This window comes from Podarcis pityusensis (assembly GCF_964106645.2).
Source record: "Podarcis pityusensis genome assembly, chromosome: 7".
In the NCBI taxonomy this organism is placed as follows: Eukaryota; Metazoa; Chordata; class Lepidosauria; order Squamata; family Lacertidae; genus Podarcis; species Podarcis pityusensis.
Window position 1 is genome coordinate 50,020,604 of NC_138031.1, and position 13,876 is coordinate 50,034,479.

General features: G+C 41.7%; 1 protein-coding gene across 8 annotated transcripts in view; it reads right to left on the minus strand.

Moving 5' to 3' along the window:
* Positions 1 to 13,876, minus strand: part of PIEZO2 (piezo type mechanosensitive ion channel component 2) — a 215,677-nt gene that overhangs the window by 56,885 nt on the left and 144,916 nt on the right. For 5 of the 8 annotated variants that reach the window (XM_081014065.1, XM_081014064.1, XM_081014062.1 and 2 more), the window contains exons 12-18: positions 13,537 to 13,679; positions 12,176 to 12,412; positions 7,679 to 7,802; positions 5,950 to 6,224; positions 3,984 to 4,132; positions 1,521 to 1,694; positions 919 to 960 (exon numbers count right to left, since the gene is read on the minus strand). In XM_081014065.1, the coding sequence (XP_080870191.1) occupies positions 919 to 960; positions 1,521 to 1,694; positions 3,984 to 4,132; positions 5,950 to 6,224; positions 7,679 to 7,802; positions 12,176 to 12,412; positions 13,537 to 13,679 (1,144 nt within the window). The remainder of the gene's footprint in view (positions 1 to 918; positions 961 to 1,520; positions 1,695 to 3,983; positions 4,133 to 5,949; positions 6,225 to 7,678; positions 7,803 to 12,175; positions 12,413 to 13,536; positions 13,680 to 13,876) is intronic. The other 3 variants (XM_081014068.1, XM_081014067.1, XM_081014063.1) reach the window with 1 other exon arrangement.

The window sequence follows — 13,876 nt, forward strand, 5'->3', positions numbered from 1 at the left end:
CAGTCATACAAAACCTCAAGGTCCATTTCCCGAATTACCCCAAACAGGAACCATTCAGCATTAAACAAATTTCTAGGTGCCCATACCAAACCTGATACTTCTCATTGCTTCTTCACATTGTATTAGGACAACTTAAAGCACTATGCTATTACTTTTAATAGTTATGGATTCCTCCAAAGAATTCTAAGAGCTGTAGTTTGTTAAGGATGCTGAGAGTTATTAGGCTGCCTCTATTCTTCTCCGAGAGCTACAATTTCCAGAGCTGTCTGGGAAGAAGGATTGTTAAACTACTCTGGAAATTGTAGTCTTTGATAAAAGAGGAGTGTCTCATTTAATGTCTTGCTATCATTTACTGCTGCTGTAGTTTTCAACTCTACTTGTCCACCTCTCTCGTGTGTGGACAAGTGGAGGTGAATGGTGGGTGGCAGTAGCACCTGCTGCAACAATGCTGGGGGTGGGGGATGCAGGGATAGAAACATGGGGAGCCAGGTTTACATTGGCCAGGAGCCCATCAACAGCACTGTTCTAAGGGCTCACTGAAGTCTGGTGCCAACTGAGATGAGCAAAAGTGTGCACAGACACTACTGTGTGCTGATGAACTAAGTTTACTCAGACAATTGTGTTTTACATGTCTAGATGCAAATAAAATTGATTGAACTTTTTCAATTTGGATATCATTTAAAGTGAATCATTGTACTCACAGCGTTTAAAAATGGGAGAACTCTCAGACTTAGAACTCTATTGTGTTGACCAATAAGTTCTTTTCTCATTGGAAAAATTGAGCACTAGGATTGTTTTATTTGAGGTTAATATATAGCCTGATATTTCTCTCTGCCCCCGCCCTCGCTTCCGAGTGAAAATGTAAGCAAGCAAGTAAAAGAAACATTTTGTTAGGAAAGGAAAGATTGGAATACCCACCTATTTATTATCAGATAAACACGACCATTGACTTTGGCATGGCTTTGGTGAGAGAGATGAAAGCACAAGAATGCATGGGATGGCAGCAGGAAAATTAGTTAGAGAAAGAGAGAGAAAAGAATAGAATAGTGTTAAACAGGAATGAAGGAACATAGCTGTCTTACCAGAGGAAGAACATATTGCCAACAGTCCCAATGAAATAGTAAGATTATTGAAGGATTATTACAAAACATTCAGTAACAAACACTTGTCAGCATTGTACCACTAGACTTCCAGCTACTTGGATTAAAAGGGCCAACCTCCTTAACAATCCTGTTTGATGTCTCCCCACTCAATACCAAACAATAAAACATTATCCAAGTAGCATAACCAAACAGAAAGGATCTATTAAAAAGTATGTGAGTTGTGCCAACAGAAGTCTATAGAACACAAGATTTCTAAGCAGTCTATTACCCAATTTCTTGGTGACTGCAAGCCAGCTTAGCTTTCAACATAAGGTTCATGCTTAGACATCAGAGCTATATAACCATATGGTGGTTGGGGAAGTAGAAGCTGAGAACCTGGTGACAATGAAAGAAATAACATTTCTCTGCTTGCTTTACCTGTAAATGGCACTATCCTGTTTGCTGATTATGGCTTTCAAATCCGTGAGTTCAAGGAAACGGTCATGGAAATAATGTAGGTGTAAGATGCACACTAACAAAAAGGAGGTTGGAATAAAGATGCGGGTAAACAACTCTGCTACAGAAAACTGCTTTAAGCCAAGATCTTCTAGTCTGAAATATAAAGCAGTACAAGATACAGCTAAGTTAATGGTCAGGATGAATTTGACAATGTTTAATATTTGGCAGAAAGCACCTTCTTAGCTGGTTGTAAAACAGAGCAGCTATAAAGACTATTTGGTGCAGTTTTGGGAATCATACTAGTTCCACATACAACAGAAAACTAATAATATACATATCCACTGTATTGGTCTATGGCCAGAATAATTCATTCATTCATATATATCTATTATAGTGACAAGAGGCTTGCAAAAAGAACTTTTATAAGTAGTCTTTCTGGTTTTTAAAATGCATTATGCCAGTGGTTTTCAACCATTGTGCCGTGGCACCTTGGGGTGCCTTGAATGATGGTCAGGGTGCTGCAGGCAACACTGGCCTCTGTCCCTCTTTCCTTCCCTCCCTCCTCTGATGCCCTCTCACATCTTTGCCTCCCCTTTAGAGGCTTGCACAGCTGTTTGTTGCAGCAGCCCTAGCTATGAGCTCTGCAGGTGAATTATGCCTCTGGGGTTGGCCAGGAGGTGCTGGGTGCCAGGGGCTGAGGTGGCCTTGGAGAGTAAGCAGGCAAGCGCATGAGAGGGCCCAGCCTACCAGCCGTTGCTGTTCGGAACGGACAAGTGGGAGGCTGGGCAGGCAGGCAGGTATCACACTGGCCTTTCCTGTACTTACTGTGTGCAAGGCCTGCCTGGGAGCTGAGTGCCCAGCACTGAAGGGGAGCCTTTCCACCATGCAGTTCTGGAAGTGCCTGTTGCTGCCACCCAACGTAAGATGCTGGCCTCATGTTCACCTTCAGCCAGCCTTCTTTGGGTCACTAACACTGGGGGCATCAGGCCCCTGTGGGGCAGTGTGAGGAGGCACCTCTCTTTGGGCCAGAGGGGTAGTTCAGAGACCAGGAGCAGTGGTGGTGGCTGCCCAGAGGACTCCCAAGGAATGGGGAGAGGAGGCTGAGGAAACACTCCACAAGGGAGGGTGTTCAAAAAGGGGTGAGGGGCTGCCAGCTCTGCAGGCAAGGGGTGACATAACTGGGGTCCTGAGCCCCACGGGGTACCGCAGAAAGAATGCAGTTGGTCAAGGGAGCCGTGGATTCAAAAAGGTTGAAAACCTCTGCATTATGCAATCATGCATTCTAACTTTTTTTTTTTTTTAAGTAACTAATTTATCCAGAAAACTATATGAATCTGCTAGAGCAGCCAGAGAAGTTTAAATAAATACTATTCATAGGTCAAACAACAAGAGAAGTCATCTGGGCAGCTTACAACATCAATCATGACATTTGGAATCACAGTGGCTACCTTTGCAGATCATGATAAGATTAAAACCATGGCTTACTGTGTCTGAGTGAAGTGCACCCACCCAGCCAGGATGTGAAGTTTGCTTAAAGAAACCACAACTGGCAAGCTAATAACTAACCTTGGCTTATCACTATCCCTATGTTAAACCAGGGATCATGGTTTGTCTCCTCCCAGTGCTAGCAGATATGAAGTCTATTGTGCATGGTAAGCTATTGTTTGTGTGTTACCATCATGTGGAAAGAAAGCTTGTCTTGAAATACAATACAGTGTAATGAATAAAATACAATCAGCCAGGAAGCTTAGCCCCACAACTGCAGCACTTTTAAAACGATCATCCATGAGCCACTCAAAATTAGGTAACAGTGAAATAGCATTGTTTTTATGATGAAGAAAAATGAACAAAACTGTAGCCAATGGATGGTGAGAAAAAGAAAGAAAAGGGAGATAAAGTTAAGGAAAAATTAAATAAATATGGCTGAGAGGAAAACAAGCAGCCAACTTCACAAAGGAAACACTGTTCTTCCTAACTTTGACTCACGTGCATAATATGGGACTTCCCCATTTTAGGGCTAGGATTAGAAAGATAGCCATATTTTTGTTTTCACATTGTACATAGTGGACACTGCTTAAGAGATGTTTAAAATATTAAGCAGTTAAGAAATGCTTTAAATTAAAATAAAATATAAAATAATAATAATACTAATAATAATATTTTTTTATTTATATCCCACCCTCCCCAGCCGAAGCCGGGCTCAGGGCGGCTAACAACAATAAAATAATACAACATTCTAAAATCATTTCATTATAAAACAAATATTGGTCTGCAGGCATCTCATATGTGTGGTTGAACAGATAGCATGAGTAAGAAAAATCCATCACCGTCTAGTTTAACCTGCATTCATACCAATGAGACTTCTGTGCAGGACTGGCAACACCCAAATCCATAATGTATTTGTTAATAGAAGGTGAGACTATGTTAACAGAAAATACTCACTGTTTCTCATTCATCCCTGTCATGTTTTTCCACAACCCAGGAAATGATTTAAACTGATATGTGTAGATAAAAACAAGTACTAGCATCGTGTAAACCACCACTGACATCCAAAAATATTTCAAAATTCGCCGCCACCATTCATAGTGCACCTGGGAACCAGAAATTCATGTTGTAAAGCAAATTGTTAGCTTTTTATAAATATAATTGCTTATATTCAACTCAATTTGGACATGGCAATTTCAATGGATTGTGGTTGGATTTCTTGTTTACTGAGGAGGTCGATAATATTGTTTGAAGGGCTGTGGTCTGCCTCTTGTTTGCCAGGCATATAAAGGCCTGTTAAGGCAATTTAACTGCAGCGATAAATATGACACTAAACTAGGGATAGGGAATACACGGTTTAGTTGGACCACAATTCTCATCAGCCCTAGTCAACATGGCCAGTGCTCAGAGGTAATGGAAGCTGTAGCCCAAATTCTGAAGGGTCAAAAATAACTTTTCCTGCACTAAATGAAAACTGCCAAGACTGTGAAACAAGTTGTAATTTGTCTGGTCTTTAAAGTGGCATAGTTAATGCTCCCTGCATGCAGTAACCCACCTGAACTCCACTATGCACCGTTTTAATTGCTGCATAGGTGAGTAGAAACAGGGGGAGAGCGAGAGAAGAAAAACTTCTTGATTAGAGTTCCCTTTTGTTTGACATGAAATTGGTTAGCATTTGGAGAAGATTATTTCCATGAGGGCACTCAGAATTATCTGCCCAGGAAGGCCCATCAAACCACTTCCTGTTCTTTCTAACCACCAGTGTAAGAGCTTCTCTTGGCTATGGTTGGTGTTGCAGTCATCAATTTTATTATATATATATATATATATATATATATTCACATAATTTTAAATTTTTATCTTTTAAGTTACTCTGATCTATTACCTTCTTTTAGCAGATAAGGAACTAGCAAGTTTATTAAATTTTTATATCCAGAAAAAAGAGATCTGAAGAACCATGACTATTTTTCAGTTACAACACTATGAGGTAGTGAAAAGCTACAGCAGTAATCTAAGAAATCTGTCTCTATCTCATTAAAGGCTAAGTCTATATTTGAATATGTGAATGAGTGCATAGCTACAGTCTGCCAAAAGTTCTTTATACAGAGTTTGGTAAACAAACTTCATTGACTTTGTCAATAGGTTAGGTCTTCAGACATCACCTTCAGTAGGTGATGTCCCCCAGTTTATGTTAACTGCTGAGGACACTGTCAAGTAGACACAGTCTAGGCAAAAAGGGGCATGGAGAACATAGTTCATAAAAGAGGAACTGGAACTAAGCATTGCTAATAGGGGAGATTTTGTATAAGACATTGTCTGAGAGCTAAACAGATTGTATGCAAAAGGACATGTTGCGGAACCTTTATAAACCCCCTTGATTAGGACTCAAATGTTTTTCTTCTGAATTCTGTATTGTTTTGCTGACATTGCTACGTAACCTCACTATTGCAGGAAAGCACAGGGAGTGGCATCACTCTGTAAAATCTGACTTTGATGTAAATAAATTAAGAGGGGCAGCTAATAGAGGGTCACATCTGGGGGGGGGGGGGTATAAGAAGACGTCTCTCATGGCCACCAGGTCCAAGAAAATCTACAGGTGCCAGGAGAATGTATGAGGCAGCTTCCACCCTAATGGCCAACAAACTCCAGAGCTGATAGGCTCTTGGTGGTTAGGAAATGTGTGCTTGCCATTGTCTTGTGCTGTACCCTTACTCTTGAAATCACAAGAAGACTGAAGAGATGGTTAAATCCACAATAAAGAGTAATCCACACTATAGGACTTAAATTATTTCTAATCCAAACCTATTGCTTAGGACAAACAATTGCTGTTTTAAAAATATAGTAAGGGTAATTAAACATATACCCTGATTACATTAATTAAAAAGTAACAAGCTGAAAAAACCCTACATTTTGTTTAACTTACCTGATATAGGACTACACAGAACAAGAAGAGCATCATATAGATGATTTTGTACATGACAATTTTCCCTTCAAAGCTGACAAAAAAGAACATTCCTCCACAGACATAAATCCAGTATTTAATGAACATAGCCATCACCAGGTTTCCCAGGACCTTCATTACATCTTCTTCCTCCTCCTCTTCCTCCTCCACCTCCTCCTCCCCTCTTTCCTCCTCTCCCTCCAATTGCTCCACTTCATCCTTTTGGGATTCTTCTTCCTCTTTTTGGGATTCCTCTTCTGTAAATACAAAATGTTATGAACTTTACTTTTGCTTAGTTCATATTACATGGTCTTGTATTGTTGGTAAAAACAAGAAGACTACTGTGGGCAGAGTGCAACTACACTGGGCAGGACACAGAGCACAGGAAAAGCTAAAGCAGGTAAGGGAGCAGAGAGAAACTACTCATGTGAGGTGAGCTAATGCTAGGCCACTACCTGCCAGCCTCCTTCTCATCCCATGGTAAAGGAGAGGATGAGTAGCAGCTGGGAAGTTACCAGAGATAGTTTAGGGGAGCGCAACTGGCTTGCCCAGACTGAGCACTGCAGGGGGCTCCGCAACAATGATATAGAATGGAAGGCTTGCATTACTGGGATCTGATTCACATGATGTTTGAATTCCCTATATTTGCATTTTATGCCATGGAACCATTCACCGACCTTGTCTTAGCTTCAGTGCTAATCAACTGAAATTGAGTCATTGTTTTCTAGATACTGATGACTTTTAGTATAAGATGCATGTATATGGGATTTGACCTCTATAGCTTGCCTCACTTGAACTATCTGATCTACATATGAGTTGGGTAATTCAATGAAAACACAAATCCGTAGACTCATTTTTCATTTTCATATATAGCCAATATCTTCCATATCATTTTAAATATAATTTGGTAAAATTTCATTATCTGGCAAAAGTTCTTCAAAATGGCATTTTACACTTGAGAAAAGAAACAGAAGCACAACATGCAAAATGACCCAGAATATCACTAATTCTCCCTGCTAAATTTCAGTTAAATTCCTCACTTAGTAAGGCAACAACCGTTTTATGCTTGTCCAATATGTGTGCGACCACACACGTGTGCATCACCGCAACCTGGAAGTGGCCAGGAAAGGAGTGGGGGGAAGGGACATAACAGGGCAGAGTAGACTCATTTTTCACATAGTCTAGTCCTTCCCCTGCCACCCCCCAAATATTCTTAACAGGGTCTTTTCTCCAGTCTTCAGAGAGTAGCTGGAAGTGGGGAGCCAGAAAAAGCTCCTTCTTTCCTTCCATTCTGCAGTTTTAATCTGAAATCTTAGGCACAGTACTGCACCCAGAGCTTAGAAACTGCTTGCGCTAATGAAATTCCGTCACAAAATGTGCCTAGAACAATGGGAGTTTCGAACACTGAACGTAACCCCCGCGCAAAAAACAGTTGCTGCCTGTATATCCCACTTCGTTACTGCACACTGTCTTTTCCTCATTTGCCCTGTTTCACTTTTCTATCAGCCGAACTCCCCACACAATGTCATTTCCATCAAAGTCACTTTCTTTGCCCTTTGCACCTTCTACTACCACTTCACTTTCCTCTTTGTCTCACTTTCCTCTTTGTCACACTTTCTCACGTTCGTCCCTTTTGGGCTCACAGATTGCATTCAGAATGCACAGAATGCATTAAGCACTCAGATATCTTTTAAATGTAATCTGTACTTACCTTTTTCTTCACTCTCTTCTTCTTCAACTTTTACCTCTGATAAAACAGCTTCTTTTAACTGAAAAGCTTTCCGCTCAGTGAGATGTTGTCTCAGCAGTAGCCAAAATGTAATTGCAAAAAGAATCTGCAAGGAGAAATGGGGAGGAGGAGGACAGAGGGGGAAAGTTAGAACACCTAATACGTTGTTTAATATTCATTATCTAATAGAATTACCTACGACATTGTACTTACGAGATGGACACACTCTGGTTGACATTGTAATTCAAGGATGGGGCAACAGTGCCTCTATAGATGTTTGATTACCGCTTCCATCATGCTATTCTATGCTGCTTGGGGATGATGGCACTTAGAGTTTATGAATATATGGAGAGCCACAGGTTTCCATTCCTGCTGTTAATAATTTGTGAGAACTGGATGATATTGCTGAACATCTTCCAGACATTTGCCAACATAATCTGGCCCCCAAATGTCTCTAGAGCCATCTTGATGCTAAAACTGTGCTTTTATTTGGGAATGAATGGTAAAATGAGACAACTATATACCGTATTTTTCGCTCCATAGGACGCACTTTTTCCCCTCCAAAAATGAAGGGGAAATGTGTGTGCGTCCTATGGAGCGAATGCAGGCTTTCGCTGAAGCCTGGAGAGCGAGAGGCATCGGTGCGCACCGACCCCTCTAGCTCTCCAGGCTTCAGGAAGCTATCCGCAAGCCTTGCAAGCCCGGTGGGAGTTCCCGCGGGCTCACAAGGCTTGCAGGCAGCAGCCTGCAGCCCCGGCGAGTGTCCGCAAGCCTTGCGCGCCCGGCAGGAGGTCCCACCGAGCGCGCGAGGCTTGGGGCAGCAGCCTGCCGCCCGAAGCACGGGGAGCCCTCCGGAGGGCTCCCGGTGCTTCGGGCGAGTGTCTGCAAGCCTTGCGCGCCCGGCAGGAGGTCCCGCCGAGCGCGCAAGGCTTGGGGCTGCAGCTTGTCGCCCGAAGCACGGGGAGCCCTCCGGAGGGCTCCCGGTGCTTCGGGCGAGTGTCTGCAAGCCTTGCGCGCCCGGCAGGACGTCCCGCCGAGCGCGCAAGGCTTGGGGCTGCAGCTTGTCGCCCGAAGCACGGGGAGCCCTCCGGAGGGCTCCCGGTGCTTCGGGCGAGTGTCTGCAAGCCTTGCGCGCCCGGCAGGAGGTCCCGCCGAGCGCGCAAGGCTTGGGGCTGCAGCTTGTCGCCCGAAGCACGGGGAGCCCTCTGGAGGGCTCCCGGTGCTTCGGGCGAGTGTCTGCAAGCCTTGCGCGCCCGGCAGGAGGTCCCGCCGAGCGCGCAAGGCTTGGGGCTGCAGCTTGTCGCCCGAAGCACGGGGAGCCCTCCGGAGGGCTCCCGGTGCTTCGGGCGAGTGACTGCAAGCCTTGCGCGCCCGGCAGGAGGTCCCGCCGAGCGCGCAAGGCTTGGGGCTGCAGCCTGTCGCCCGAAGCACCGGGAGCCCTCCGGAGGGCTCCCCGTGCTTCGGGCGAGTGTCTGCAAGCCTTGCGCGCCCGGCGGGAGGTCCCGCCGAGCGCGCAAGGCTTGGGGCGGCAGCCTGTCGCCCGAAGCACCGGGAGCCCTCCGGAGGGCTCCCCGTGCTTCGGGCGAGTGTCTGCAAGCCTCGCGCGCCCGGTGGGAGGTCCCGCCGAGCGCGCGAGGCTTGGGGCGGTAACCTGCAGTCCGAAGCACGCGAGGCTTGGGGCGGCAGCCGCGGGGGTGGGGGGGAATAATTTTTTTTATTCATTTCCCCCCCCCCCAAAAAAACGAGGTGCGTCCTATGGGCCGGTGCGTCCTATAGAACGAAAAATACGGTACCTTTCATTCCATTTTTCATCTGTCACAAATATAACTGTACACAAGCTCCCTCCAAGAACTCTCACCTGATTTGTGAGCAAAGAATTTGCGAGAACCATTAGCTTCTTTGTCATTTTTAAGGATTTGCTTTGTTGTTGTTTTGATGGTCACCATTACGCACAAAGCTCTAGATCTAGTTTCATTTTACAGAATTTTCTCTAAGTATTCCCCACCATTTTCTGTGCGATGGTCACTAAATTTAGAGAAAATTTTGCAAAATTACCCTTTTTTTCCATAAGAAATTTCAGCTCTACTCCAGTGACAAGACATGACCCATGGACACAAATGACTTTCAGTGAACAACTCCTTATTCAGTGCTGTTTGTGCCTTTTGGTTTCAGTTTGCCAGCCAACTGGGCATGGCTGCCTCTGGTGGAAGAAGAGAAATGTAGATAACTCTCCAGTCCTCTACTTTGCTTCGAATTTAGTTTCCTTTTCTTTATGAGAGGCAGAGAGACAGAGACAAAGAGGGCAGGATTGTGCTTGCTGATGGGTGCAAAACAGGTCCTCATCTTCTTCCAGTTATGTTGAGACACTTCTATATCCTTGATGTACTTCATATGATAACACAATCTTTATTTTCAGTGATTTGCAGGTTCTACTTATGGTTTTGATAACAGACTACACATCTGTTCAGTGCCTGCACTTTCCCTCATGTTGTTATGTTATGTTATGTTATGTTTTATGTTGTTGTTATGTTATGTTATGTTATGTTATGTTATGTTATGTTATGTTATGTTGTTATGTTGTGTTGTGTTGTTGTGTTGTGTTGTGTTGTGTCCTGTCCTTTGAGAATTGATTTGTAGTCAGTTTCTCTTAATCCCCTGGATTGTTGAGCCAGCAGCACTCTCACCTACTTAGGGAAAAGGTAGTGTTTTAAAAATATTGTCATTCCCTGATTGTGCCTTGCATAGTCAGTGAGAACCATGCCACCCATGCCAAATTCCTACCAAACTTTGCCTTTAAAATGCATTATCTTAATTCTTCACTGATTGTCAACAGTTTTTTTAAAACATGTAGGATTATGTACTTTTAAGGTGGTTACAACATTCACAGATTAATGTAGTTAAGCAGTATATAAACATTAATAAAATAAGAATAGAATAGAATACAATAGAGCATTGTGCAACCTCATCTTCAGAGGCTTGGGTGGTGCCTTCATGTATAAAGAATAAGTGAAACAGCACTTTATTCTCCCTTCCCAAAGACAGCGATAAGTACATTTACTCTGTGACTGACTAGGTTCTGTATCTCATGGTTCTTCCTTTTTCTCTTTTGCATTTTCTAACACATACAAATGCCTACATATTTCACTGTGCTTCCATTTTCAAAATCTCTCTGGAGAGCAGTCTCTTCTACAAAGCAACTCATTTTCTATTTAAGAGCATACACTTTGAAAAACGAAACGGAGAGCATTATGGTCTATTTATCTGTCATTTTCTATTGAAAGCAAAATTAAATTTATGTCTAAACCCACAGAGTGTCTTTTATTCAGTGAAATATATCTAGGGTATGTCACTCACTTACTATGGTGTATACATTTATCTTTTTTGCTGATACCATAATTTCATTTTTCTGATAGCCACTACTTTTAGATAAGACATTTTACAAAGCAGCCAATCAAAGTTTATGGCAAAGTTGCTGGCAACATATTAAAGCAGTTAAATCTCTTGAGAGAAATTTATAGCATCAATGAGAGAAAGTGTACAACATATCCAACAGAACCTCTGGACCATTTAATCTGTTTTAAGAGCACTAATGCTGCCTTTGAGAGAAGATAATATAGTGTTTGCTCATTTTCACATTCATTATAAATTAAGGAGTAGCCAGCAGGGAATAAGTAGTACAGAATTCACTTTGAGAGAGAATCTAGTGCATCATAATGAAGGTGCTTAGGCTAGTGAGACAAAGGAATAATGAAATGCAATAGTGGGATTCATGAAACATTTTGTACCTACTTTGCTTCAGAAAAAAAGACTACTAAATGTGATATTATATTTGAGCTTTCACACAACATAAAAGCCACTTCTTGAAATCTAGTATAACATAGTGAAAGTTTAGCATTCGTTCCCATGTTAATTAGTGGCAGAAATAATCTGTTTGCAACCCTGGTTAAGCCAAAAAATTGTAGGAGTAAAGTTATGAAACTTGGGCAGTATACTAGTATAAATTTATTTCCTGCTGTTTTCATAGATCAATAATGGGAGCACAGAAGCATGTATGTGTGCAAAGACTGGGGCTATAGTGACATTGTCCAAGGATGGTGCCATTGTTCTGCCATTTCACTCCCATTAGTGTAAATGAAATTTAGTGTGACATGCCGTTATATCAGTCAAGAAGTCACAGTTCCGTAACGCAACGGGTACTATAATGTGAAAGGAATTTTAGAAGATGGGACAGAAACAGCAGCATTAAAATCAAGGAAACTAATGCAATATTCCCCACATCTGAATGCACCCCGGGTATACCCATACAAGGTGCTTTAGGTGTACACATACAGGACTTTTTAGATCCTGCTCACAGCTTGCACACATTGTATTTTTTCAACAACAACAATCCTTTCACTTCTTTTACTTCTAATGTAAAATCCTGTATGAACTGAGGATCTCATTGGCTTCAGATTGATTCCATTTTAAAACATTATTTACCTTTGATGCTAATTCTGTAGGAGCTTTCCGTTCTAGAAATCCCGAAACCGTTGGAAGTTCATTCTCATTCAGATCAATACTCCAAATGTATTGAAATGTTAATAACAAGTTTCCATATACCACCATAAAAGGTGAACTGATCATAGCATATTTCCTTCGGTCACGCAGCATCCAAAGTATGCAGGACCATATCAGCATCACAAATGTCAACCAGCTATGGTAAGTAATACTCCAGGCCTTAAGAGAAAAGAAAAAGAAATGGAAGTATTATGTCCATTAAAAGGAAAACATGTAAGCATATGGTTTTCTTAACAGTGCTAAGTTTCTAAGTCAGAGGTGTATCCTATTCCCATTAGTTATTGAGAACTGGGAAGCTACTGTTTGTAAAGCTGACATAAACTTTCACAACCGAGAAGTTTTTCTAGGAGAATTACAGTTAACACTGAGGCACTTTTCTCCTTTATTTTATGTCTTTATATTGCTACAGCAGAAACACTCCAGTCATCTGAAAATCCAGCAAAGATTAGCAATGTACATGTGTTTTCATATTAATATAGACAATGGCATAAATAGCTAATAACTGGAATTTAATATGGGTTTTTTAAAAACCACCATGATTTACTGTTAGCTTACAATTGATCGATTGTTAAAAAAAGATGACCTAGTTTGAGTTCTGAGTTTTACATAATCGGGAAGCCTCAGGTTCGCGAACTCCCCACCATCCTTCTTCCACATGGCCAGGAGAACTTCTGCATCATTTAGTTTTATTTTTATAAGAAAAGCCCTCTTTGATCAAAGGCCAGCAACCTGTTACTTCAGCATCCTATTCTTACAGAATCACAGCTTGCTGTGCCATACTATCTAGAGATCAAGGGTTAACAATTTCAAAATAAGCTAACTTAAAACCCTGAATTATAAAGCTGGCTTATTTAATCAGTGTTTCTTTAAACCATGTTTCTTGGTTTGTACAAAGACATAATTGAGCACAACGCTAAGCATGAATCAGGGTAACTTTTATTTGGATCGTTTAGGACTACAACATATTTAACAACAAATTTAAACTCCTGCTCTTTACTACCTCAGGACCAAATGGAAGTTGTAATGAAAGTAATATGTCTACATTACAGCAGATAAAGGATTGCAAGGGACAATACACAAATGGTTGAAGAATAAGAGCATTAACATGAGGGAAATATTTCATTAGATTAAGCATGTTTGTTTCTAATGCTGAGTGAAAAATTACAAATTTAAAAGGAGTAACAATTATAATGATCAATTGTAGGACTTTGACCACAAAATAGTCTTGTTACCAAAATGGACATTTGTTATCAGAGCTATAACAAAGATGTTATATAACCTACCATCATGGCAATCAGAGCACAAACATAACTTTGCTTCATGATAAAATGGAAAACTGTGACCATTGCATGAACTTTGGGATTCACTTCTTCCTCAACATTTTCTTCCTCATCCTCTTCTTCCTCTTCTTCTTCCTCTTTCTTTTCTGAGGGGACAAAAAGAACTGCATGAGTTGCAAAACTCAACATGAATTGTATTCAAAGGCTCCCTTTTGGGGATTGTCTCGTTCATGGAAGATTTCTATTTATGTTAGATTTCTGTTAACTGAAACTCATTGAAGAGAACTTTTGGATCTATTCATGGTATGACCATGAGGCTCCAAATCCTCTTTTTCTCATAAGG